Source organism: Penicillium nucicola, assembly GCF_028828085.1.
Source record: "Penicillium nucicola strain IBT 29836 chromosome Unknown utg000006l, whole genome shotgun sequence".
NCBI lineage: Eukaryota > Fungi > Ascomycota > Eurotiomycetes > Eurotiales > Aspergillaceae > Penicillium > Penicillium nucicola.
In genome coordinates, this window is record NW_026643130.1 from 2,710,738 (window position 1) to 2,737,019 (window position 26,282).

General features: G+C 47.4%; 10 protein-coding genes across 10 annotated transcripts; 3 read left to right on the top strand and 7 right to left on the bottom strand.

Annotated features, from left to right (window-relative positions):
* Positions 1-106: 106 nt before the first annotated feature.
* Positions 107-2,890, top strand: N7511_007046 (polysaccharide lyase family 26 protein; the record flags this gene model as incomplete). The annotated part of the gene is made up of 1 exon (XM_057129423.1): positions 107-2,890. The coding sequence occupies one exon, from the start codon at positions 107-109 to the stop codon at positions 2,888-2,890; it is 2,784 nt and encodes a 927-aa protein (XP_056983979.1).
* An 835-nt stretch (positions 2,891-3,725) lies between these two features.
* N7511_007047 (NAD(P)/FAD-dependent oxidoreductase) lies at positions 3,726-5,135 on the bottom strand (the record flags this gene model as incomplete). The annotated part of the gene is made up of 3 exons (XM_057129424.1): positions 3,726-3,990; positions 4,038-4,281; positions 4,328-5,135. 3 exons carry the CDS (start codon positions 5,133-5,135, stop codon positions 3,726-3,728), a joined length of 1,317 nt encoding a protein of 438 aa, XP_056983980.1.
* A 1,525-nt stretch (positions 5,136-6,660) lies between these two features.
* On the top strand, positions 6,661-8,172 carry N7511_007048 (uncharacterized protein; the record flags this gene model as incomplete). The annotated part of the gene is made up of 2 exons (XM_057129425.1): positions 6,661-6,852; positions 6,934-8,172. The coding sequence occupies 2 exons, from the start codon at positions 6,661-6,663 to the stop codon at positions 8,170-8,172; spliced, it is 1,431 nt and encodes a 476-aa protein (XP_056983981.1).
* A 300-nt stretch (positions 8,173-8,472) lies between these two features.
* On the bottom strand, positions 8,473-10,101 carry N7511_007049 (CocE/NonD family hydrolase; the record flags this gene model as incomplete). The annotated part of the gene is made up of 1 exon (XM_057129426.1): positions 8,473-10,101. One exon carries the CDS (start codon positions 10,099-10,101, stop codon positions 8,473-8,475), a length of 1,629 nt encoding a protein of 542 aa, XP_056983982.1.
* A 542-nt stretch (positions 10,102-10,643) lies between these two features.
* Positions 10,644-11,822, bottom strand: N7511_007050 (isopenicillin N synthase family dioxygenase; the record flags this gene model as incomplete). Its single annotated transcript, XM_057129427.1, has 3 exons — positions 10,644-11,491; positions 11,554-11,739; positions 11,789-11,822. 3 exons carry the CDS (start codon positions 11,820-11,822, stop codon positions 10,644-10,646), a joined length of 1,068 nt encoding a protein of 355 aa, XP_056983983.1.
* A 358-nt stretch (positions 11,823-12,180) lies between these two features.
* Positions 12,181-13,517, bottom strand: N7511_007051 (fungal specific transcription factor domain-containing protein; the record flags this gene model as incomplete). The annotated part of the gene is made up of 5 exons (XM_057129428.1): positions 12,181-12,257; positions 12,300-12,549; positions 12,589-12,901; positions 12,963-13,393; positions 13,455-13,517. The coding sequence occupies 5 exons, from the start codon at positions 13,515-13,517 to the stop codon at positions 12,181-12,183; spliced, it is 1,134 nt and encodes a 377-aa protein (XP_056983984.1).
* Positions 13,518-13,535: 18 nt separating this feature from the next.
* Positions 13,536-13,856, bottom strand: N7511_007052 (uncharacterized protein; the record flags this gene model as incomplete). Its single annotated transcript, XM_057129429.1, has 1 exon — positions 13,536-13,856. One exon carries the CDS (start codon positions 13,854-13,856, stop codon positions 13,536-13,538), a length of 321 nt encoding a protein of 106 aa, XP_056983985.1.
* A 14-nt stretch (positions 13,857-13,870) lies between these two features.
* N7511_007053 (uncharacterized protein) lies at positions 13,871-14,242 on the bottom strand (the record flags this gene model as incomplete). The annotated part of the gene is made up of 1 exon (XM_057129430.1): positions 13,871-14,242. One exon carries the CDS (start codon positions 14,240-14,242, stop codon positions 13,871-13,873), a length of 372 nt encoding a protein of 123 aa, XP_056983986.1.
* Positions 14,243-16,586: 2,344 nt separating this feature from the next.
* Positions 16,587-17,686, top strand: N7511_007054 (uncharacterized protein; the record flags this gene model as incomplete). The annotated part of the gene is made up of 2 exons (XM_057129431.1): positions 16,587-17,263; positions 17,311-17,686. 2 exons carry the CDS (start codon positions 16,587-16,589, stop codon positions 17,684-17,686), a joined length of 1,053 nt encoding a protein of 350 aa, XP_056983987.1.
* A 2,648-nt stretch (positions 17,687-20,334) lies between these two features.
* On the bottom strand, positions 20,335-21,531 carry N7511_007055 (uncharacterized protein; the record flags this gene model as incomplete). Its single annotated transcript, XM_057129432.1, has 1 exon — positions 20,335-21,531. The coding sequence occupies one exon, from the start codon at positions 21,529-21,531 to the stop codon at positions 20,335-20,337; it is 1,197 nt and encodes a 398-aa protein (XP_056983988.1).
* Positions 21,532-26,282: the final 4,751 nt, after the last annotated feature.

Genomic DNA, 26,282 nt, shown 5'->3' on the forward strand with positions numbered 1-26,282 from the left:
CTCATGGCCCCGAAAAGCTGCGGAGATTTAAGAGCTCAGGTGTCCTCAGAAAGTCTTCATCTCGCACAGTCAACCTCGACTTTCTGATCTGTCTCGCAGTGGGACTATGTCAAAATTCGGTATCCATCTCCTGGCGATTGCTGCGCTTGTGCAGTGCGTGATGAGTGGTTTAAACTGTACCTCATCCACTGCGACAGTTCACTGGCTGGGAGAGAAGCCGACATATAATAAGGGCGTGACCTTTGGTCTACCCTGGCCACAGGGAAAGTACTGGCCTAAGCATACCAAGTTTAGCATCGAGGGAGATCCAGGCCATCTCGAAGAGTTGCAGTCATGGGCGACCGGTCATTGGGCTGATGGGTCGCTGAAATGGACCGGCCACGCCATTGGGGAATCAGACCAGATCCGTGATAAATACACTGTTACAGCATTCTCATCGGGGTGTATCGACAAATCAACGACTGCATCGCTCGGCAATGGCATCGATTCCTTAGTCGTCAAGGACGAAAAGGAACTGATCACTGTGAATACGGGCAAGCTTCGCGTCTCCTTTCCTAGAAAGGGAAGCTTTCTGATCGGTTCCCTCAAAACCAAGAATGGGACAACGGTTGGCGAAAATGGACGACTTGTTTTACAGTCCCAGAATTGGGTGCCGGATGAATCCGACGGCCGGGGAAATACCCCAGTGGAATATTTCAACTTCGATAGCAACATAAATGAGGTCACCGTCAACACGACATCTACCAGAGCACTGGTTACTGTCCGGGGACAGCATCAGGTTACCAGTGGCGCCGACCACAAATCATGGCTTCCATTCGTGGTCCGATTTTATCTCTATGCCAACTCCGACTCTGTAAAGGCAATGCACAGCATCGTGTTCGATGGAGAGGCAGAAAATGATTTCATCACCGGAATTGGAATTCGATTTGATGTCCCCTTGAAAGGCGAAGAGCATTATAACAGACATGTCCGATTCGCGGGCGTCGATGGTGGTATATTCAATGAAGCGGTCCAGGGTATCACGGGGCTTCGCCGAGATCCCGGTCAACAGGTCAAGACTGCCCAGTATGAAGGCCGCAGTTTGCCAGAAACGAACACTTGGGATACCCGAGTGACAACTCGTCTGAAGTGGATTCCAACTTGGGGGGATTATAGCCTCGCTCAACTGACAGCGGACGGATTCAATTTCAAGAAGCGGACCAAACCTGGCCAATCATGGGTTCAAATCCCCAGTGGGACACGCTCAGAGGGTCTCGTCTACCTGGGTGGTGCTACAAAGGGAGGCCTGGCCGTGGGACTACGCGACTTCTGGAAACGCTTTCCATCTGGGCTTGATATTTCCAACGCTGCATCGGATTCAGGTCAAATCACCTTGTGGTTATACAGCCCCGCTGCGGAGCCCTTGGATCTTCGACCTTACCACGATGGGCTAAATGAGAGTGACTACGAGGATCAACTGGATGCTCTTGAAATCACCTACGAGGACTGGGAATCCGGTTTCAACACCCCCTATGGAATCGCACGAACAAGTGAGGTGTATCTATTTGCTTTTGAAGAGACACCAACAAGTGAGACCCTCGCCTCACTCGCCGCGTACATTCACGATCCACCCGTGCTGGTGGCTGAACCAAAATATATTCAGGAGACTAGAGCCGTAGGTGGCTACTGGGCATTACCCAATACCCTGACAGATACCACAAAGGTGCTAGAAGATCACCTCAGATTTATCCTTGATTTCTACCGAGGACAGATTGAACAACGTCGTTGGTATGGATTTTTGGACTATGGTGACTTCATGCACACGTACGATACTGACCGACACACCTGGCGATACGACATTGGCGGCTACGCTTGGGACAACTCTGAGCTCTCACCAGACCTTTTCTTCTGGATGTACTTCCTCCGCACAGGCGATAAAGATGCATACAGATTCGCCGAGGCTCTTACACGACACACAGGGGAGGTAGATGTCTATCACATCGGCGACTGGAAGGGCCTCGGGACACGCCACGGCATCCAACACTGGGGCGATAGTGCTAAACAGGCCCGCATTTCACAACCACAATACCGAAAGTACTTGTACTACCTCTCGGGCGGCGATGAACGCATTGGAGAACTGCTTGAAGAGTTGTTAGACACCGATAAGACCTATGGAATTCTTGATCCGCAGAGAAAAGTCCGAATTGATGGTTGGACACCTAGTCCCAACTCTTCAGTTGCCTTCAGTCTTGGAACGGATTGGTCGAGTCTTGCTGCAGGATGGTTGATGGAATGGGAACGGCGCGGTTCCAGATGGGAGGAGGCCAAAACGAAGCTCACCAACACCCTGTCCGGAATTGCGAACTTGACAAACGGGTTTGTGACTGGATCCGGGCTATATGACCCTGTTACCTGGACATTGGGGCCTCCACCTACAGACCCGGAAAACCTCGGCAACGTGTCTGTATCCCATCTATCCGCTGTATTCGGATTGCCGGAAGTTGTGTCGGAAACAATCACCTATCTCGGTGAAGATCTTCCGAAAGGATTCAAAGATGCTTGGATAGACTATTGTTACTATTATCATGCACCAGCGGCTGAGCAGCAGGCTCGTTACGGAGTCAAGTTTGGCAGCTTAAGTCTATACCAGGCACATTCGCGGCTGGCAGCGTATGCTGCGTATCAGACCCAGAACACAACCCTGGCGCTACGCGCATGGAAAGACTTTTATTCTAGTGATGGTTTCACGATCAGCGCGCCGTGGAATATCACACATGTGAATGGAAGTGCTGTTCTGATAGCGGTCGACGAGGCGGAATGGCTGGCAACCAATGATGTTGCGCAGTATGGGTTGGCGGTTATTCAAAACTTGGCGTATATCTCAAGTGCGCTGGAAGAATATGCCTCTTGAATGATGAAGTGCCAACAAAGAAACAATTGGGACCGTAAAACCAGTGTGCGCATTCATGATAACCTGGTGTCACTAGATCACTCTATCTGATGTTCGTTTGTGGTCGAATATTCTAGTCATTTACTCCTGTAGCTTTAAAACCTTGTGTCCTTCTTCTGGGGCCAAGATAGCAATCGGATTTACATAGTAATAATCATACCTTTTCGTGCCACCGATGAATGTCTGAGCGAGCAAAGCCAGACACAAGATGTAGCTCACATAAAATTATCCTGGTTATGTGTGAAAAGAAAATCATTACTATTCGAACTGATACCAGTACACAGCCCCAGCACACGCAATGGTTGTTTAATCACACCCTATCTGATGGAACGACTCGTTAGAGCGAGACTGACACTGCCCACCTATAGGGACCACTCGAGTAAAACGCGCCCAGTGAACTTTAGGCTGATATACAAAAGACTGTTAGCCTTGGCTAGTGATAGAGATAATTGAAAAAGACTTTCATTTTCCAGAGGCTTTTCTTTGAGGAGATTTGGCATCTTGTGAGCAAACACTGGCCTTCCGGTTCCCAAAATAGTCGTTATTAGCACTTTTTCCATTCGAAAAGACCAATGCTACGAGATGAATTCAAATTGCGGGTGATGTACTGTGTTATACCGCACCATAATTCCCTTACATCTGTATATGATCCAGTATTCCAGTGTGCTCTCTTGGGGTGCTTCAACCCAAGACCATCGCGTCAATGTAATTAGTTGAAAATTCGAGGCTTGTGGGCTTAAATACGTGAATGCATCCAACATGATAGGAACTAATGTAGAACCCAATTCCGCTTCTATTACAGCTTTGCTGCAGGCTCCAATAGATGCTTCATCTCAGCGTTAGGGTATTCCACGTTCTGAGAGGAATCGGGTCGTTGTCTATCCCAAGCCCATCTCTCCACTAATTCCGGTGATAGTTCACCCTCCAACATTTGTGTGATATACTTGCCAAGCACAGGGAAGAATTTATAACCGTGGAAGGATCCGCAAGTTGCGATGTAAAGCCCTTTCGACGCAGAGTGAGGGGAGATTATAAAGTCAGAGGTCGTTGTGAACGCGTCCCTGTCGGATGTTAAATTTGGATCGCCATTGCACATAGAAGTACTAACCAGCAGATTCTGTGTTTCGTCATGTCCCAGTTCGCACTCTCTGGTCCATACCACAAATTCCTAGCTTCAACAATGTCCTGTTTGAGTGGTCCAGGTACTTTCCACTGATTATAGTCGTGGGTCGGTGGCGGAGATGATAGGAACCGACTAGGTAAGACCTCTCTTGTGTTTGTAAAGATCTTCGATCCCCACCACTTGAGCTCTCCATCCTTAGTAGGTGGAAGGCTACCGATAAAAGGCTTTCCTGTTCATCATTAGTATGGTTCGGCTTTTGGTTAGAGCAATCATACCCTCCTGAGGTGTGTATCCCTGGAATCCAACAGGCATGTCTTTGTACTTCTTGTACTGCTCTTCGTTCAGCTTTGCCATTCCTGTAGTGATACCGGCAGCCAAGATTCGTTCTCCGGCTCGGAGACCAGGGTTTCCACTTGTCGCGGCGCTCCATTCGAGCAATGTTGGGGTAAAGGCACCAGCAGCAACAACAACATGCGTGGCAGACAAAATCTCGCCTGACTTTGTCTTGAGACCTGTACAAGATCCACGACCATCAAACACCAACGTAGCGACATCCGCGGTCACGTACTTGACGCCCAATTCGAGGCATCTTTTCGTAATTGCTCGAAGAGAATCTCCAGCAGCGGCCCAGCCACTGGCCCTGTTAATCAATACCTCCTTGACGCCTGTGTAGTCAGCGTTGTCAAAAATGCCCCCGTACAGCTTTCGGGCCTCGGCGACAGGCAGTGCAATGATATCGTCGTTGCGGCCGAGATCCTTGTGGTGAGTAATGACAGTTTGCGCATAATCACTCCGGCAAGCCCAATAGACCCCGGTTTGATGAAAGTGTGGTTTCCACAGAGGATCTGACTGGAAGATATCCTGGGCTTCCAGAGCCAATTTGCAGTAGACCTTGTCGTCGTAGTCGGCGCGAACGACCTTGTTCCAATCCCATGATGCAGCTACACGGGACTCGGCATCGTACGCATCTCGGTCAACCAGAGTTACCGATGCATTAGGGTATTTTTGAATGAGATGATAGGCGGTTGATACGCCAAAGACACCAGCACCGATGATGAGGTATGAGGGGTTGCTTGGTGCCATGTTCAGATGACCTCAATGATAGAATGCGAGATGTCACAGAACAGAAAGCTCGCCACGAGAGACAGGGAATTTCTATCTCTAATAGTTGAATCGGCCTTCTCTGCCGTGCAGATTCACTGCCGGGCGGGGGTCCGATTGAGCCGATCACGTGAACAGCCTTAGACCAGCTGCGACAGCATCAAGTCGGTATACCAGCGGTGTTCGGTAGCAGGGCCGATCATTGAAGTTGGGCAATCGGATTCTGGATCTTTGAACTCGAACGAGGGGTCTTGGATATGGTCGACCCTTGAAGTGGCACGGGTCGGCGCTGATAGCCCGAGGGCTATGCATAGAAGTGTCCAGTCCAGTCTCTATTCTCTAAAAAGATAATCATTGCTGGCCATCAATTCATGTCTATAGTGTGTTTAGTCTGTTCCATAGCAACCCAACGGAAAGAGATCGATGTGGATTGAGACCCCAACATCGTCTATGCGTGCCATTAGGGCAAACCAAGTCACGTCACAGGCCCGACACTCCGCCACGACAAAGACACCACTCGACTTGTTGCCAACTGATCTAAAAGAAGCATGATCCTTTGGTACTAACTGGAGAGCTCAGTCAAATCCTAAGCTCTTTGCTACCCACTTACGATCCAATCCCACACTCAACACCCTGAGATCTTAGTCCATCAATGGAGAGAACAAAGGTTACTAGAGATGAATCAGGATATGCGTCGAAGCGAACGAAGAATTCAAACGTCGCATCAGTCCGCAAACGATCCCACGCGTAGACTACTGTCTAGGTCGAGGCAAATCCCGACAGATCCCTGTACCCTGTACCCTGCAGTTTTAGCAGCGGTCTGCCTCATCGTGTCCACGCGAGTAGTCCATTGCGTATCGAGCAACCCTGACCTCACTAGCCTGGTACTAACAATCTCAACTCTCCGATAGGCTTATTCGTCAAGTACAGGACACCGTAGGGTCCGTCTAGCATTCCGTGTTTCAGCATGACTGCGCCAAGCTTCAAGAGGATATTCCGTCTCCCATCCAGCTTAGGTTGCGAACACCCCGCGAATCTGTCCCATCGGCAAAGGAGAAATTAGTGTGGCAGCGATGTCCTGTACCGTGTCTAGTTGAGGTGAATGAATTCCGGAATTGAGTCCCAGAGATCGCTGGTTTCCAAGGACGAGCTCATCGGGCGGGGTTCTTGGCTGGAACAAGCTGAACGGATCTCGAATCATACCCAAAATTCCACCAATCCAACACAAGTACGATTAAGAATGGGTGTTTAGTCCTGGTGGGCCAGCATTTTGGCTGATATTCCCCTGGCCTCCACAACCTGTCAAGGAATCTTTGCTGGGCTCGCCATGCAACTCCCTGCTCCGCTTGAAGATCTCTTTGCTTCATATTTTTGTCTTTAACCCACGTTCTATGAGTGTATTGATTCGTGAAGGCCCGCACCAGAAAGATTCACTTTCGACCAAATTGAATATCTCTGTTCAAGGCTGACGGAATTGCCCTTTCTGCATCCTACATTGCCCCTAAGCATGATTCTCTCATCGTGCCTTTTCCTGGTTCTAGGCAGTGCTTGGTCCCCGACCGCTGCAAGCTCTACTCCGGACTTCCTCTACCGAGATGTTGTGGTAGTCGGTGGAGGTGCCTCCGGTGCTTATGCTGCCGTCCGCTTGCGGGACGACTTTAATAAAAGCATTGCGTTGATTGAAAAGCAGAGCATTCTGGTAAGGTCCCACCTTGGAAACGGAACGAATTCCAGCTCAGATACCACTGGCTTTGATTGCTGATCTGTGCTTGGTGGGCAGGGGGGCATGGTCGACACATTTGTGGATAAGAAGACTGGGGGCACCTATGACTTTGGGGTCCAAAGCTTTCTTAACGTGAGCAATTCAATGGAGTTCTTTAAGAGATTTAACATCTCCGTTGGAAGTGGTTCAACGGGCCCGTCTCTCATAACCAAATACGTGGACTTTAACACAGGGGAGAAGGTGGACTTTGAGCCACCGTCCTTCGAAGCTCAAATCGCCGCCGTCTCGAGATTTCTCAAAGTCATTGAGCCATGGGAGTCACTGCTGCGCCCAGGCTACTGGAACTTTCCGAAGCCTAGCCAAATCCCCGATGATCTTCTCATCCCGTTTGGACAATTCCTGACAAAGTATAACCTCGAAGAGGGTGCGCCAATCATCTACTCCACCACTGGACTTGGGGTTGGCAATATGAGTGAAGTCGCCACCATGTTTGCCCTGCAAAGCTTTGGCTGGGACATGGCGCGCGGGCTAACAGGCGAAATGGGATTGTATGTGCCCACCTCCGGTGGAATCCAGTCTCTCTACAATGCCATTGCGACGGACTTGGGGGACGATGTCTTTTATTCAAGTACGGTGATTGAGACGCGCCGAACCAACTGGGGGGTATTTTTGACGGTGCGCAGTCACAAAACTGGCAAGGTCAGTGTCATTGTCGCCCGTCGGCTCCTCGTGGCCATTGAGCCTACGAAAGAAAATATGGCCGCATTGGATCTCAGCCCGTATGAGCAAGAGACACTGTCAAAATTCACTTACTCAAACGAGTTCACCGGTCTTGTCGACAATCCCGTGTTTAACAAAAGCTATTCGTATTTCAACTTGCCATCCACTGCGGCTCCAGATCATTATCTTGTTTTCCAAGAAGAACCAGCAACGGTGAGTTTCGCTTACTCTGGTCTGGGGCACTTATTCCGAGTGATGATTATTGGCAACAATACTTCCACCGATGTTGAGGCCAAACACTTGGCGCAGACGAGCTTTAATACCCTGTTGAACTCTGGTCATTTGTCAGGCTCCATTCAAAACCAAAGACTCAACTGGGCAGCATTTTCTACACATGGCCCCATGCATGCCCGTGTATCAGTTGCGGAAGTCAAGGCGGGGTTTTATCAGGATCTTTATAAACTACAGGGTTCTCGGTGCACATGGTGGACAGGAGGTGCCTTTGCAGTGAACTTCCAGACGAAGCTGTGGGAGTTCGATGAAGTCCTCATTCCGAAACTTCTCGAAGGTCTTTGAAGCCAGGAATCTTTTATACGGGGTTACCCAGGTGGCACATGTTTTGCATACTACTATACTCAACTTCCAGGAAGGAGGTAGAAGGCGATCCACATTGATGGAAACTCGGCAGAAAAGGTCGACTATTCGATTACTCGCTCATGTAAAAAAATTTAAAAAAAACATTAATTATGGAAAAGTAATTGTGTAGATATAGGTATGGCATGAAACACGACAAAGGGTCGCGAGGGATATGATCAAGATCATAATTCACCATGAGTCGCAGCCAAATCATGAATGAAGCGTGATGGAGCTGATCCGTTACAATGATCCAACGGGCAATATCACTCTCGACGCTCCCTTTCCTCCTTGGAAGATTGTATAAGCCACGGTATGTAGATCTTCCCCAATGTTCATTGCGAATTGCGGATGCGACGCTCCAGTAATAATGAGTTTTACCCGTTTGCCCTTCAAAAACCGGTGTGCACAGTCGTTCAAAAGGAGAATGATAGGATCATCTTCTCCAGTTGAATGCAGGCGCTTGTATGTTTCCGCAATGCAATGGGACCGTTCTTTATCATCGACTTCGCTGATGCGTACGAACAGATCCACCTTTGGGGCATCGCTGGTGTAGCTCAGCACAACAGCGATCTTTCCAGAAATTTCCAAATCCTGTTCGAGGGCTTCGGTCGTGAACACCAAGGCATCGGAGCGGGATCCAAGTACCGTGTCATCCACACTCCCGCCTCCTAGAAGTAGGTTGCCACCAATTGTAGGGGTTGGTTGCTTTGGGTCGAAAGTAAACATGGATGAAGTCCTAGCTGATGGCTTTTTCGCATCAAGACGCCTCCCAGATTGCAGATATAACTCTTGTGCGATTGTCGGCGGTGGCCACTTGGGCACTTCTCGCCATTCCTGGGCCCCAGTGACGAAAAACTGCACCGCCATGTTTCTGGATAGCGTTCGTTGCGTTCGTTTTGCAAGGTGCTCTTCCAGCCAGGAGAACGACTGCTGATAGACTCTCGAAGCCTGTCCAACCTGCATATGATTCCACGGGCCCATCAAAAGCGCAACTTTGGTATTGCGCTCAGCAAGACGCATGTATTGCTGTATCGTCTGTGTTGCAAAGACGTCGTACCATCCGCCAACCAGCAGTATAGGGATATCTGCACGTTCTAGCGCTTCTCCAAATTTCATTTGTTCGTGATATGGATTGGAAGCATCTGCGTCGACAACCGACTCCAGCCAGGGCGCACGACCGTGGAAATGATCTTTCACGCTGGTTGCTAACGGTATCCGATCCAGTATAGTTCGCATCCGGTTTGGCGTGTTCAGCTTCTTGAGTGTCGGGAAAAGTCCGCTCTCTTCCTGATGGAGGATATTTTCGCCCCAAGTGATCCATTCCAGTGCCAGTGAGCCTGTTCCCCATAACTGCTGGCTAAAGTCATGAGGCGCGCATTGTATCACCGCAGCGACCATGTCCGATGGGGGATCTCGCAACAGCGCCCATTGCACGTAGCCCAAATAGGAGCTCCCCAGCGTCGCAAACGACCCCGTATACCAGTCTTGTTTTCTCATCCACTCCACCACCGCCTGTCCATCCTCTTCTTCGTTGCACCATGGGTCAAATCTACCTCCCGAGCCAAATGTGCCACGGCAGCTCACAAACAGGCATTGATAACCACGCGAGGCGTATGGACGGGCGCTGAGCACCGTGAAGACCGTTCCTCGACCGTATGGACATCGAATGAGAATCGTACTTGCGAGTGTTTGGCCTTTGGCAAGCACAGGCTGGTACAAGCTCGCCGCGAGTTCAATCGGCTCGGATCCATTCGATACCGGAATGCGCACGCTGGTCAGCGTATAAGAGCATAGTTCTGGTGGGAATCCCAGCCACCGTGCTACTAAGCGGTCCAGAATGGTAGTGCTCAATCCCCGTTGGAGGGTCATTGTGCTGCGGCGAGAATACTTTGTACAAAACGAAAGAGCTGCCTTACGCGAAGTTCTCACAAAGTCATCACAAAAGCCGGATCGGATACCGATCGCCCGTCATAACATTAGCGCGCTTGCACATTTCCATTAATGCCAGGAACGGTGGCCTATCGGAGGCATCGCTTCCGAGATTTCTCGGGTTCGGTTTCGCATGTCTGAGCTGTTGTTATCTTAGTAGTGGGTTGGGTGGATTCTCCTAATTTTACTCTACTCCTGACTGCACCAATCAAATTGCGATGGCAGTTCATAATATACAGTACAGGCATCGTGAACCTAAATCCGAATCATCGGGTGATGAAAGAGTCTCTGGCTTCATTGCCGGAAGAGTGACAGTCGAAATAGCAAACGGGGGTCTATGACAGTATAGCAAACCCAATGGTCTGAAGTTGGGCCTTTCACTGGCCAATAGTGTAATACCAAACAATATTCGCAGCATAATTATCTCACACAATCTGATCCGTCGAGTGACGCTGCTTTGTCCCAATCCATGTCAACCATGCTTAAACCTCCACCATTTCTTTAGTGGCCTTCTTCGCAAGCCCGCCAAATGTATCTGCATATCGTCCCTCCATCCATTCGGACACCGTGAGAGGAGCGTGTTTGGCCACCCCACCTGATTCAATACAACTAGGAAGACACTTGACTATGAAGTCCGGGTTGCCGTCGAAGAAGAACGCCACACTGTATCTCGCCTTCCCAGTCTTGTTAACAACACGATGTAGATTAGAGATATAGCGATCGTTGGTCCAACACATCATGAGATTGCCAGTATTGACGACCACAGCATCTGAGATCGGTTGGATATCAATCCATTCCCCTGTTGCGCGATCACGAACTTGTAACCCCCCCGTGGAATCTTGAAGGAGGATTGTGACGGCACCAAAGTCGGTATGAGCACCGATTCCTGAATCACTAGTCAGTAAATTCCCAACAGCATAGTCTCGTTTGATACTAGGAGAAGGTATGGTTATACCTCGTTCTAACTTCGAAGCGTCAGAATCTTGTGGAGGGTAATGAAGCAGACGCAGAACGGCGATCGGATGCTCGCAAAATTCATCCAAAAACTCATGTCCTCCTCCAAGAGTGTCAAAGAGAACGCTCAGTACGTTTTTCGCAAGCTGGGACGCTGCAAAATGGTACTCATCGACTGTCTTCTTCCATAGATGAGGGTCCTTGACCTCAGAGGGATATTTATTCGGCCCCTGAGCCCATTTTCTCGCTTGGACATAGGGATCGTCAAGAGGAAGGTCTTTTGCCAGAAAATAACCTTCCTTCAGGTCTCCCTCGGTGAGCTTTTCAAAGTTCTGGGATCGCAATCGTTCGTAGCCGCGGTTGAAATCGCCAACATCTTCCTACCGGTCAATTTTACCATCGTGTGGCCGTCAAATCCCGGTTGGGTCGGACACATACCTTTGTTGTATTTGTCCTTGATTTCGCCCGGTAGACGGAAGAAAGTCTCGGATTGGCGTAGTATTTCCTTGTCAAGGTCCACAGGAATGCCGTGGTTACGCAGTTGGAAGAATCCAAAGTCTAGACACGCACGGCTAATCTCGCCTTCGAGCTTTAATTTCGCTACCTGGTCCTGCCCGTAGAAAGCTGATCAGTTCGTCAGCGGGCTGCACGTACAGTTACTCGGGAAACTTACGAGCAAAGTCGATAATTGGGGGTCCTCGGCCCATGGCAGAAAGTTGTCTGTCTTGGTATTTCCAGCAAGAGTCCAGAAAGATTTGATTGCTGATCTGGATCGATCCCCGCTCCTCTAAATATATGTCCCAGAGTATCGCCAAGAAGTTCGGCCGGCTTTATCGTGCTCGATTAGGGTTATCTGGGTTGATTGGACTCCAGGGCTTCTGGTGCTCGGCCGGGGTAGCTGATGATCGCGCTAGCGCCCGTGATATTAGCTTGGCCCCAGATCACAGCTCGATGTCATACTCTACGCGGCCGCATTGACGTTATCTCCGTAGGATGATACTGATAAAGGGGCTACAGAAGCCTAGCCAATCCTACTAAAATCAGATGAAGCAACCGAAATTACCGTTACTCGTTCCAACTGAACCCATCAATCCACCGGAGGAAGTGTGTCCCATCATTTAACAAATCTTCATCGAGCCAATCTGAAGGAATCAGATCATTTGAAGTTAAAGGAATCGACGTACCAGCATCGACTGGCGCGGCGAGCACGTAGTCTAAAATTTGCAATATGACCTTGCGTCCTTGTTGACAGATCTCGTAATTACCCTTCTGCGGCAGTGTGATATACTGGATATGCGAGGCGAGAGTTCCGAGACTCTGTATTACGTCTGAACGAGTAAAGAGCCTCTCGCCCGGCCACGGGCGGGCATTCTGGGTCTGGCGCAGGACCTCGATGGCGAGAATCCCGGCCGAGGGGAGACCGAAATAGGGGATCTATCACGTCAGCTTCACCTTGTAAATTAGGGCTCATACTAAGGGGCGCAAGAAGATAGGCGAGAATACCGTCCATCCAAGTTCGCTAAAAGAATTCCCACATCGATGACCTACGGCAATCAGAGCAAGCATTGCCTGGATAATCTGGTGCGCGAGGCTGACGAGAGTCTCGGACTCGGTCAATGATCGCTTGACCAGGATCCGCTGCAAAAGGAAACTATTGTACAGCAAGTCAAGATGAATATAGACGGGAATGGTACTCCTCAGACGTAGTGTACTTTCAGTGCTTCCATCCCAATGTAGGTAGGATGGTAAATCATTGCGCACCTGCTGCGACAATGTGGATATGTTACTGGAGTAGAAGGAGAGAGATTAGCAAGCCATGGAGTGTACAGTGTTTGCAGAGGTCATACTCAGCTCTTTGTCGGACGTCAACATCTTCGCGATCAAGGGAAATTTCTAGCACAAGCTCGCGGACGTGACCCAGCAGCAAGGCCACCCGGCTCCAAGTGACCCCTTTGATTGGTTCTATAGTATTCCAACCTTTGGTGTTCAATTTTCCGATCGCAGCCTCCCGCATGAGTGGGTTGGCACATACCTCGGCCGGTGTGAGGTCCAGGGGAAGTTGAATGCGACAGAATCGATACGCTATTAAAGGCGGACACCCAAGAAATGTAGCTAGATCTTTGTCACAGGAATAGGCGAGCACCATCAGTCGCTTACGCCCTTCGATGAGGAAGAACGGCAAATGCTCGCCCACGTCGAGCTGATGATAGCCCATGGCGAAAAGGAGCGTCGAGAGCTCCCCAAGACGTTTCCCCAAGACGTTTCCGTGGTCGATAGTCTATAAATTAGCTGTCATTTGTCCTCTGGGTCTGAGAAAACCTACCGTGATCACCGCATACCAAGGTCAGCAGATGGATGTGTCGCAATAATAGCCAGCCCAGGGGGTCGCTCATCACACCCATACTCTCGCAGAATTGCAGTCATAAATTACTGCCAGCAGTGGCCAGAATTCCGAGATTTTTGTGATCGGTAGCAGAGAAGCCAAAGCCGCGGAACGGCGGGTCGTCGACTGTTGTGTGCGCGGCGCAAATACCCAAAAGGGTGAGAAGAAATCCAATAGCTTCCCAGCGGCCTGTAAGAGCAACGAGATACTCGTCGAGTGTCATATCCACGTTCGCGACGAGCTCGCTGGCTGTTCCTTCGAATAATCGCCGCGAAAGCCTCCGCAGTCGCGAGGGTTGGTCCAAGTCTTTTGGGATGCTACTGTAAATTCCTTCCACGACGTCGCAGATCGTACCCATGGTCGGCAAATCCATCAGGCCTTTGCTACTTCGTTCTTCGCAGGCGATCGCAGTCCGGCGATACAATGCAAGTCCTCAAAAATGAGGGACAGCAATTCTGTGCCGAGCTGGATTTGACGAGGGTCGACTGCAACGATGGAGTTCTGTACGCTGGGCAGATTAAGTTGCGGCAGCCGTGGCGGCGTGGTTGACTCGTTTCCCTTCAGACTGGCCTCATTCTCACTGTAAACGGCTGAAAAGCTCGTCGCCCCTAAAAATCTCGGAGTAGAGCTCAAGGCTAGTCGCTGACTCCAGACCTCAATATAGCGGTCTCGTAAGGCGTGCGGCGAGCTTGCCGTTGGTGATTCCAACTGTGCTAGCGGCACTGATACCTGTGTCAAGGGCATAGGTTCACATATTGGAGACGTCCCTGTGTTGGTACCTTCGGTTGCCGACGGTGCAGTTGTTATTACATTTGGCCTATACACGCAAGTGGCCGCTTTACGTGTGCGCCGACACCGTCCACAAACGGGCACCTGGTGGTCACAGCGGAGCTTGGATCGGCGACACGGCTCGCATGACGACAAAAACCCATTACGCCGGCGCATTGGGATCTTTCAACCCTAGTACTGGAGCGTGAAAAAAATCGAAAATACTTTCCTGAAAGTCCACTGAGACCAGGAGATGTGTGAGGGAAAACGTTGAGTTTGTTTGATGGCCAGGGGGTGGATGAATAAGCCGATCTTCTAGCCCTGAAGGTCCACACGAGCATCTATAGCATCTTCACCTCCATAATTCTCCCTCACCTAAATGCAGCTTACAGACAAGAATATGTACGAGTCCTAACAGGATAATTGACTATAGCAGCCAAAACCCTGCGTTTCTTTAAGAGTCGTGGACCCTGAATGACCGTTAGTGGTAACAAGATCAGAGAACCTAGGCTCTCATGGGTTTCATATTAGGCCTATTGGATGTCCTAGCTAAGGGACTGCGAGGGCAATATATACGTATATCTCAACAAGGCCACTTGAACAATCTTTGGTAGTTTGGAAAGTAGAGATCTCAAAGTGCTATGACGATAACAATGTCTAACACTCTTACTACTCGGGTATCAATATTAGACAAAACAAGATCAACAAAAGAACAAGAACATGAAGAAACACATAAAGAGAACTTGAAACAAGAAAAAAGAGACGTAACTGAAGTTACAAACATAAGTACAATATGACACAAGAACTTGAACACAAGTTTGAACAGAAAAACAATACATGCAAACGCCATACATAAGAATTCCATGAAGACTCCAAAACAAGTTAACATACAAAAAAAAAAAAGACAATAGAAAATATGGTACATCAAAGAATTCCAAAGAAGAACAAAGAACTACAGAAAAACATGGAAGAATTACGAACACAGAAAATTGCATGACAATCGCTTTCAGGAAAACTGCATCCAGAAATCCAAAAAAACCTCAAAATACAACAATAAGAATATAACCCTAGGATTCCTACGGATGCAGCAATATAAGCCAGATATAGCAAATAAGCCGAATGCATCAAAAAGGAAGAACAGAGAGATTTAACTTAAATTGAGCAGGATTACTTAGAAAAAGATAATCATCAATTCAATCATCTATTTCTCTGATTCACCTACCTTCGGTCTTAATCTCTCGCAGATTCTTAATCTAACTTTGTTTTTATCATTTCTTTAAATGATCCCTACCCTAACAACCTAAAAGTAGGTATAATAAGAGGTGAGGTTTACTTCGTCTATCTTATTATATATATCCTAATTAGAATTATCGATAAACCTCTAATTATTTACCGTTAATAGCGAAAAGTCCCCGATAAGCTATTTAAGGGTAGTATTCCTATGATTCCACTGTACTAAGTAGTAAGGATTCACGTAGCCTATTTTTTTAGGTGTTTTTTGTATACTTAAGAATAGTAAAAGTGAGAATACTACGTAGAGTATTTATTGACGTACTAGTATAGTACTAGTTCTACTCCTATTGCTATAGCTACGAGACACATTATATGACGGAACAGATTATATCAGCAAAAGCTATTGAGGACCCTTAATAGCACGGCTAAAAACGTGACCACACGTGACCCAAGCGCCCCCCTGGGAGTTATTGAGGACCCTCATTTGGTGCGTTCACCACCCCACGCGCCTTTTTCTCTGTCTCCCCAATCCCGCCTTGGCTGTTTGTCTTCATATCTGCAGACACCAGGAATTCTGTGTTTTGCCTCTGTCTTCCGGCTCATTAATACCCCATCGGCTCTTTCAAGGCTGGACTCGGGCCGTTCTCTAAACGGTAGCACCGATGATATAAAGGAGACCATCCCAAAGTATTTTCGACTGCTACTGACGGAAGAATCATTGATAATTCTGAGCTTCCAAGGTTGAACCTCTGAGATAAATTGCAGATAGTATGTCGTAGTGTGAACTGCGGATATAATATGTCCCGTGCGGGTTGTGTACAGATTCATGGAAATTACCCTCCTGTGTATTTTTCGGAAACCTTGGCGTTTCCGCAAAAACGCCCGTGGACCCTGTGAGACCTGCGTTTGTCGCGTATTCCAAGGTTGTACTAGGGCCAATAGCTTGAAAACCATGCATGGGTATAAAGACTGGTCGCATCCGCATATATTCCACGCTTTGGTTTCATAGGATCAACCTCGGAAATCCAGCCGTGGACGTGTACAACAACCTTGGAGACGTTGGCAAAGCTATCCCTTTCTGCCCACCATGGCCAAAACACTAGAAGAGTTTGCTCAATTAGAGCCTCTCTGGGACAAAGCAATCCAGCGTCCAGCGGATATTTCACCTGATGAAAAACACCAGCTGATGCAATGGCCGCCTTTAGAAGAGATGCAGACCAACTCGACCAAATACTTGGGTATGTCACTTGAAAACTTGCTTCAAAAGGCAGCTACGGACCGTCAGTCCCTCACATACGCGGAATGTCGTCTGATTCGCGATAATTTCCGCATTACGCCAACTCTTGACAAAGGTGATCGATTCGCGTGGCCGCAGATGCGTCCTGATCTTTACGATAAGCTGAAACAGGCACAAGAAGCAGCTCTTCCACCAATAGAGCTTCAGGCCGTTCAAGCTGTGAATGAGGTATTTTCTCAGAAACAGTATGATGACTTGGAGGCAAGACATGAAAAGCGAAAACAAGAACCATTCCCAGATCTGCAAGACTGGGTGCGAAGGATTGTCGTTCGAGAAGATGATAAGAGCTGGGGCTATGTCTTTTATCATCAGAAAGGAATGGCCAGACTGGACGAGTTTAGGGCGCTATTTACCGAGGTCCTTGAGATGTCTTTCTTTTTCAAGGGATATGAAGAGATACACGATCACAAATTCGCTCAATTTGTCCCATTCGAGGCCGACGAGAGTGACATCGGCCATTTACAGCAGTGAGTTTTCCTACATAATATTAAAGACATTGCTAACAATCAGCCAGAGACTTTCGTGATCGCCGCGAGAGGGGTGACTTAAAGCCTGGTGTTCTCAAAAATGTGTTCTTCTTGTTGACAGACGAGGCTCATTCAGCTTGTGGCACATATGGTCCAGATATGTACTATGGATGGATATGGGCAATTGATCCGGACTGGCCTCTGTCGGGGCCAGATGAGGATGGCTATGATGGTCGCCTTAAAATCAGCATCACCCAGATCTTTTACCGTTTCTACGAATTCATGTCTGATGGTTTCTCACTCAAAGAAATTTGGCAGGATTTCCATTACGTCAATGCTAACAAATTGTACCCAAGCTCTTGGCGGGAGCCAACTTCCTGGGCCATTACCCGACTTGAGAAATCCAAATGGCCATACAATTGATTTGATGCATGTGTGTCCTTGATGATTGTTATGTACATAGTACTAGATAGTGAGTATCATATAAACATTGAAAATGTGTGATCATCCGTACAAAATGTATTCTTCCTTCTGCCCATCTTTTCTATTCATATCATTGGAAAATACTGCACATCCCTCCTTTTTGTCAGCTAAAAGCCAACTTGAAGCAAATAGCTACCTGGTGCCTGCATATAAACGAAGATTGATTCGTCAAAAATCACTCTGAGTCGAACCAACTCTCTGAGCTCCATCAGATCACCCTAACTCTATTCCAGAGCCGTTACCTGGTCAGGTAACGCCCTTCTGTGCCTGTGGTTATGTAAAGGGTATACGTTATTATAGGTGTATAGCCTATCAATTAGGCAAGGGAGGAATAGTCCTAAGGGAAGGAAACGCTATAGTCTCGTATTGTGTTTTAAGACTGATTCTTAACGGAATCAGTGGGGTCCCAATGGGGGCCCTGACTATACCCATGGATCCTTCGCGGGGGTCAGATGATAATGCCCCGCTTTGCCGAGTGTCATGTGACCCAGGCTTCCTTTAAGCCCTCCAGTAAAAGAAGATATTTATATACAAGCAAACGGAAACGTCCACTCTTAGACCATTATCCGTTACAGCCTATCACGTAGTTGGCTATGCTAGTTAAGCTTATAGTCGGCCTATGACACGTGAGGCTAAGAGTATTGATTTGCGTTCTGGTCCCTACGCCGCTGCGAGGATGCGGGTCTCTAGCCGTTTAAGCTTGTACGAACCACGTCTATATGCAATCTATGTTTGATTTTGATATATAGAAAGGTCTTATCCTACCTAAAAGGCACACAAGCGTATGCTCTGATTCCGTTCTAAAGCGCCCTCGAGCCGGGGAGCGGGGTCCCCTAGGGTCGGCGAGGCAATTTCCAATTGCCGGGGGTGCCCCCCAAGGCGACGGGCAAGATGCGCTGACCCATGGGAAGGTCTTTCACACAGACCGTTCAGATTTCCTTTACACTGCTAGATAACAGTGGACTGAATTTTCACTGAGAGGCCGTATTGAACCAATGGAGTGCACTGAGCATGATTAACACACCGACGGCCTATTTCCGAGCCTTAGACGCTTCTTATCTTTGCTTTTGTTACTAATAAATCTCGTTAAAAGGCCTACTGAACAAACATTATAGGATATACCTTATCAAAGAATCGGCGGCCCTAACACTATAGCATAAACGAGACTCGAGGCCCTGTACGCTGCACGTCATACTGCATACTTTGCTCTTAGCAGCATATCTAGTCTAGAGTGATCGATAGAATAAGATATCGTAGGCAATAGAGTGGTCGGATAGCTTCTTAGGATAGGATTGGAACTATGTCTAACATTATTAGCTTCTTCGATAAGTTAGGTCTACCGCTATTTCACACCTATTTCTTCACTATCAAGGCGTAGAGGGCTGGCATAAAGGAACTAAGTATCCCGTAGTGGTTACTACGAAGGAGAGCCTAGAAGTGAGTTAAAGTATCTAGCATCAACGATAGCTCGACGTACTAAGGGAGGAAGGCGATAGTATTTTTCGTGTATAATAATCTAAGCTTATACGCACTATGATCAAATGATATAGTGAACGACGAGATATTAACGAACATAAAGTGGTATATCATAGGTAGCGAACATATACTCCATAGAAAAGGACGAGATAGGATAAGACGAGAATCTCAATAATAAAAGGATAAGATTCATCAATAAGGGAGCGATTTAAAATATATAGCAATCAAAGGGCTAGCAGAGAAGTCTTACCCGTCGCCTTAGGGGGCACCCCCGGCAATTGGAAATTGCCTCGCCGACCCCTATAAAGGGGGTCTCTAGGGGACCCCGCCTCCCGGCTCGAGGGCGCGTTAAAGCTAAACCAGAATATTCGCTATAACGCCTCTCACAAAGAACGGGGTCTGTCCCCGTGGCCTTAAGAATTTTATAGCCGCTACGTAGAGTAAATTGTGAGCTTTCCGAACGGGATAGGCAGTTATTTACTCTACCTATCGAACTTGAGGGTCAGAAATTCCGAGAGACAGACTGCTATGGACTCCTTCAGGTCTAGGTCAGATAGGTATACTAAGTGATTGATCTGATGAATCAATCGACTTAAAGGTCGAGGTGGGGACTCGTGGGTGCTAATAATGGTCTTGTAGGCCATATAATGGTAACGGCAAGGCCGAAAAGAAAAGCGATTCCCTCTCTTCATATTCCAGTATGGGAATCCGAGGGTTGCCTATAATAGGATCAGAGTCAGCCAGAGTTGATTCAGTTGGACAAGGCAATGTACTTTAGTTGTGGATGAAGACGTCCCTGGTGATTGAAGACATGCTTTAGACAGTCGGTCAGTCAGGATCGTCGTCATACCAGCCTACTATAAACCAGCTGCTTTTTGTGGCTTGTACATGTGTATTGCTAGGATATATCTGGACACAAGCTCTAGCGATTCCCTAGTTATTGCTGGTTTTTGATCGGCATCAAATCTATATGTGTAGTACAGCTTTGACAATGCCATCCTCTCAGCTTAGAACTGCAATGGGGTATAGCGTCCATAGGACTTGACCCTCCCTGCTGCAGGTTCCCGGGAGAAATTTCATTGTGGTACACTGTTCAGTCTAGCCGCCACTCCTCACTTGGATTGACTAGAATGGTCGTTCTGACTGATTTTCAGTGACTCGAAAACGTCAGCTTCCTCGAAGTTTTGAGCATCCCGGTATCCCAGCCACACATCTAGCTTTATACCAGCGGCTTCAGCCTCGCGCGCAAGTGAAGACGGCAGCGTCCAGGGTCCTGCGGGCAGATACTCTTCTCTTTCAGAATCATAGATATTCTCAAACGAGTAGATGGCCACTGTCCGTAAATGTGGAAGATGCGCCCTCTTATTCCTGATTAAATCAAGAAGAAAAGTATCGTACGGCTCATCGTCGCTCTCCCACAAAAATTGAGTAAGGTCTGTATCATCGTAAAAGACCTCTAACACCTTCAGACTGGGAGGTAAGCCTTTCCAGACCCGAGGAGGATTATCCCACCCACAGAGAAAGACATGGTAAGTACGTAGAGTTTCAAGGGCTGTGAAATCGCTTAGATCAATGCGAGGTCCATTGCCCAATCCTTCATGATCAAGCCACGGCCTTGTCATCGTCAGTTCTTCCAGCGTCCTCCTTTGTGATCGCAGTGCGCGTATAAAAGCAGCACATGTCCAGCTTGTGGCTGGCTCATCTCCATAATGGCCCTCCCACTCGCCTTGCTCGGCATCGTAGTGAAGTACTTTCAAAGCTGCTGGCAAGCTTAATACATTGGCTAGAGCTTGCTCATGCGCCCCGCAGTCAATCAGCCTCAGACATTCCACGGGCGAGGTGCCAAAATGTGAGTTGTTCTCAAATTGCATGGGTTCCCAATCCTTAAACTCGTGAATAGTAAGGGTCTGTATGTTGGGCAGCCAAAAGACATGAATGATATCACGAATAGACTGGCCACGCCAGGGGCTGCCACATGGAATGATTACTGAAACGATGTGTTCCTGGAGACTCGGGTTCTTCTCCAGAGTCCACTTCAGTTGCTCTAGCGGGATCTTCTCGCCGACGCGACCGTATTCACGGACAAAGATATCACGATAAAATATTGGCGTTAGAAGACTGTTCAAGCGGCGGGAGGCGAATAAAAGAGAGTGCAGGTATTTAACTCTCCGCGACGGATCATGCTTGATCGCATAGCGGTAGGCGTCTCCAAGCTCGTAGAATGACAACTTGATTTGCTTAGTGTCTGTTTGTAGGTAGTCAATGATCTCTAGAATCAACTCATCCGGAAGATCCAAGAGGCGTGCCATGTTTCTCGCTCTTTAGGCAATGATTCTGGATCAACTCCACCACTCTGGTTGTAAAGGGTATACGTTATTACAGGTGTACGGCCTGTCAATTAGGCAAGGGAGGAATGGTTCAAGGGGAGGAGGCGCTGTAGTCTCGTATTGTGCTTAAGACTGATTCTTGACGGAATCAGTGGGGTCCCGAGGGGGGGCCCTGACTATACCTATAGATCCTTCGCGGGGGTCAGATGACAATGCCCCGCTTTGCCGAGTGTCATGTGACCTAGGCTTTCTTTGTTGAAAAGGCTACGATGCAAGTAGGGATGATGACCGGTACGACCGTACAATATAGATAATCTAACAATAGATTACCGAGGTGTTTAAGTCTGGAGATTCTCATTTGTGTGAGAATCTCCTTATATACCAGAAAACTCTGCCTTCAGCTAGTCCTAATTAGATTTCCCAGGTGATGAATCACTACGGTTGCCGTCATGGCTCATTCATGGCATAAACCATGGCCGGCCACCATAAATCTCAACATGGTTAGCTATATTCTATACCTACAGTCGTGACCTTGTAATAACCTGACCTAAAGTGAATTGGGACTTACATTAGACACCATGATGTAGAGCTCAGCTTGGGGAATGTAAAAATAAGCCCATTTATTCTTTAACCTCTCTGATTGTCGAGTTATTCATCCTTAAAGTTGGTCAATTTGGTTGATTCTGCCGTCGCGAACCCACCAGCCGTTTAGGGCAAGATAGGATGCGGGGAAGGACCGCCTTCCTAAATAGGGCATTTTCGTGACCCACGCTAATCCTAGATAGGTTAATTTCGTGACCTAAGCTAAACCTAATTGGTTAGTTTTTTAGGGGTTTAGACCCCTAACGCCCGTCTAGCTTGCCTGGGTAAATGTCTCCGGTTAGCCCTCTGAAAACACTGATTGTCAATCTGAGAGTATCGCGGATGTGATCAGTCTTAGAATCCTTTGTATAGAGAGACATTTGATAATTATGAAGAGACTCACGCGACACCGCGGGTATTGCTATTCACAGTTATATATTTTATAACACCCTCAAGCTTCTCAATCAAACAAAATTACTAAAAGCTTCTGTCCTGATAGCAAAAGACACCCTAAACAAGCATTATATATTTATAACCTAAATCTCTCCTAATATATTTGCAATCCGCTATAGCGTCGACGGGCTTATTGAGATTTGCCCAAACTCCTTTAGTATTAGAATATCTTATCTAGAAGTCGGGATCATGAGCATAGACTCCACTTTCTCATCCTATTACGAGCATCTCACCTTAATATCTAGGCCTTAATCGTCCGGAGTTTATCTTTGAGATCGACCTAGGTCCGGTCCTTTAATTGAGGCTCCGCCATTTGGTCATCTATCGCCTTAATCCGGGCCTAGGAGTTTCCGTATTTAAACCATAATCTTAATAATCGCTTTACCTCCCTTTCCCGCCATTTTAGATAATGGCGGAAGGGTCGACCTACGACCCGCTCTTAAGCCTAGCGTCTCGGAGGCAGGTTCCTTCGCATATCCTTCAAGACCTCCGATTCCCTTTCTTGCCTCTCCGCCTAGTAGGAAGGGTCGGGTTTCCGTAACGTCCCTATAACTATTCTACGTTGAACTACAGTGTAATTCTGAACCCCTCCATAGTTAAGAGAGCGGGAGCTAGGCTGAAAACCGACTAGCGTACACTGTTATTCAGGAAAACGGACACTGTTATTCAGAACTCTCCTCCTATCACTCACATACTATTTTTACTTTCTGAAGGCTGCATGGAAATCACAACAATCTTAATTCTAACTCTGCAAGTTTTGCAATCGCCGTATTCAAATTTGAGTGGTTTTATTTAAGACTGCTATTTCCGACTGTAGAATGTCTAGCCTTCCGACTATACTTACAACCACCTAACTCAAATATATTTCTCACCACAATCCAAGTAGAATACTAAGGAATTATATTAGTACCAAGTTAATACAGATTCAGGTCCTATCCTTTCTGAGTATATGATACCCTGTATTAAGCAGTTGTATACTATCACTACAGTGCCTTAATGTCTTACAATATCGGATTGCTCACATTTCTAACCAGTGTTATCACATTAATCCATAAACAGACTAGCGTACGGTGACATTCAGGGGAACCCATAATCATACTGATATCCACCATTCTACTTCTAATTAAATTTATATATCCATACCATCTACTATTTTTACTAGATTCTATAATGTCACAATCTAATCACGATCATATAAATTCTGCCACGGAGCCTGAAATTAAGACTGATAACCCCTTGCCGTCGTATCTGCAAGTGCTACCGGAACTTAGGGTAGTCCTATGCATAACCCATGGTTCCTGCTACATTCGAACCAGTCTCTCTCGCCATCTTCGTGACAAACATCATGTTAAGAGTCAACAGCGGCAAACCATCGAGTCCGCACGAGAATTAGCTTGCGTGGCACAATACAGCACTGGAGTCATCCAGCCTCAAGATGGGATTTGTGAGATTCGCGGGTTGCCGACCGTGCTCGGGTTCATCTGCCACTTCCCCGATTGCGACGTTCGCTCTACCAGCAAGGACCGGATCCGCCAACATTATAATAAGCATCATCAGTGGCAGGTCGCGCAGCAGGGGGCGATTCCATGGCATGAGGCCTTTATGCAGACGCTCTTTCTCCAGAAACAAAGCCAACAGTACTTTGCTGTGGTTCTTGCCGACCAGATTCCGACCTCCAACCCTCAATATATATATCGGCATGCCAACGCTCCTACTTATGTACCACCATCTGGTTCCGAGACACCCCCTTCGTCAGCTCTCACCGGCGATACATGGAAACAGATCATGGGCCGATACCAGAAGAGTCTCTCTCAATCATCGCGGAAGTCCATCGCCGCAGCGCGCTATATATCCGAGGTCACTCCCTTTATAAAGCGGGCCGGTATCTATATCTACCTTAAAGGGCTCGAGGTCAAAGATCTTAGTCCTAGCTATCGAATACCACGATAGGACTAGGAGGCTTTACTTTTTATTATTTGCGAAAGCGTCTAACGTATTCTCGAGGGAGCAATAGCGGTCTTAGTATATGACTAAGATATAGAGGTACGCTAGCTTAGTCGCTGTAACGCACGGCTTCTCAACACTTTTGCCTAGGGAGAAATATCCTAGGACCCCCTCTCCGATCTCTAGAATAAACGTACTGTTACGCACTTGCTTCTAGGTCGTCGCTATGTTAGAAGATTCCCTAGGTTATACTTGCCTTGTCTTGCTGACTTCCAATCTCAACGATCTGTCTCTCAACCGTACCGTTGCCTAACAGGCCTTATACGGGCTAAGTCCTTTTGAGGGTATCGAGGAGCGATGCTAAGTAGGGCGCCGAGTTAGTCTATACCGAGATATAGGCCTTCCCGTGGTGTTGTCAAGTTATAATCAAGTTATACGAGTCACAAAGGTTTCTGAATAGTAGACACAAGTAACAATGTTGGATTGAACACGAAGAACTAAACTAGATATATGAGGTCCTATATATATCCTTAGTTCTTCCCTAGTAGAATGGTAGATGGTAGACTGGTAGATGTGCCTTGGTAGGATCTACCCGTATACCATCATACCCATCTACTACCTGCATGATCACGTGGTCAGGCTAACGTAATTCTAATATTCTTATGGGGGAGAATATGTGTTTGTGCTGAGGGGGCCGTAAGTGGCTCTACCGGTACCTAGCGTTGTGGTGTAATCTGACTGCGTGTTATATGATCCTGATGGGTCGGTTGATCGACTGGTCTACGACCGCCTATCAACAAGTTGCGGCCCTATACTGATTGGTGCCTGGTATGTCCGTAACATAGCGGTAGCGAGGGGGATACGAATTCCCTGATTTAGTATTACCGCTATGTTAGGCAGTGTTTTAGAAGAATGGATAGGCTGTAGAATTCCTGGATAGACTTGGGGGGAGTGAAGTGAAGGGAGATAAGGTGGAATATATGCTATGGCTCGGGGGTGAGCGGCGGATGTTTAGGGAACGGAGTTCGAATGCAATTGCGGTGGTAGAGTGTATACTACGGTAGATAAGCGGCGAAATGCCAAGGTAAAGGGGACTTATACTCCTCTATAAGTGAGTTTCGGTTATACTATTGTCGGGGATGATATTAGCGAATATAGTAGAGGAGTAATTCAATCTACCGTAGAGGCTTATATAACCCTTGTATAAGGGTGGGGTTCGAGGAAATGCAAGATAGGTAGTATATCTAGCACTATATTCACAAACGCTATATCAGTTCGAGGGTTCTATAAGAGATAGCAACCGTAGTTTTAAAACAGAGAGAGGAAATATAGAATTCTGACGTAGAGGGTGTAGATCTGGATAGTTTAAGTAAGCGGACTCCTCTTTATTAGTAGAGTAAAGGGTATACGGGTTAGATATAAAAGTATATAGTGTTATAGGAATAGAGAGAGGCTTAGGTAGTGGATAAGTAAGGATATCGAGATATCGGGAGAAGAATTGAGAGATATACGGAGGGGAAGAAGGGATAGTCTAAGGAGTCAACCCTAGGGAGGAAGCAATATATATCTGATCTCGACAATAAGGATAGTCTAGAGTAGGGGTTCTTAATATTGAAAGAGAGGAATGTTTGTAGAGAAGGAAGCAAGCAGGGCTTAGGGTTTAGGGTTTAGGGTTTAGGGCTTAGGGTTTAGGGTTTAGGGCTTAGGGCTTAGGGCTTAGGGCTTAGGGCTTAGGGCTTAGGGTTTTAGGGGGC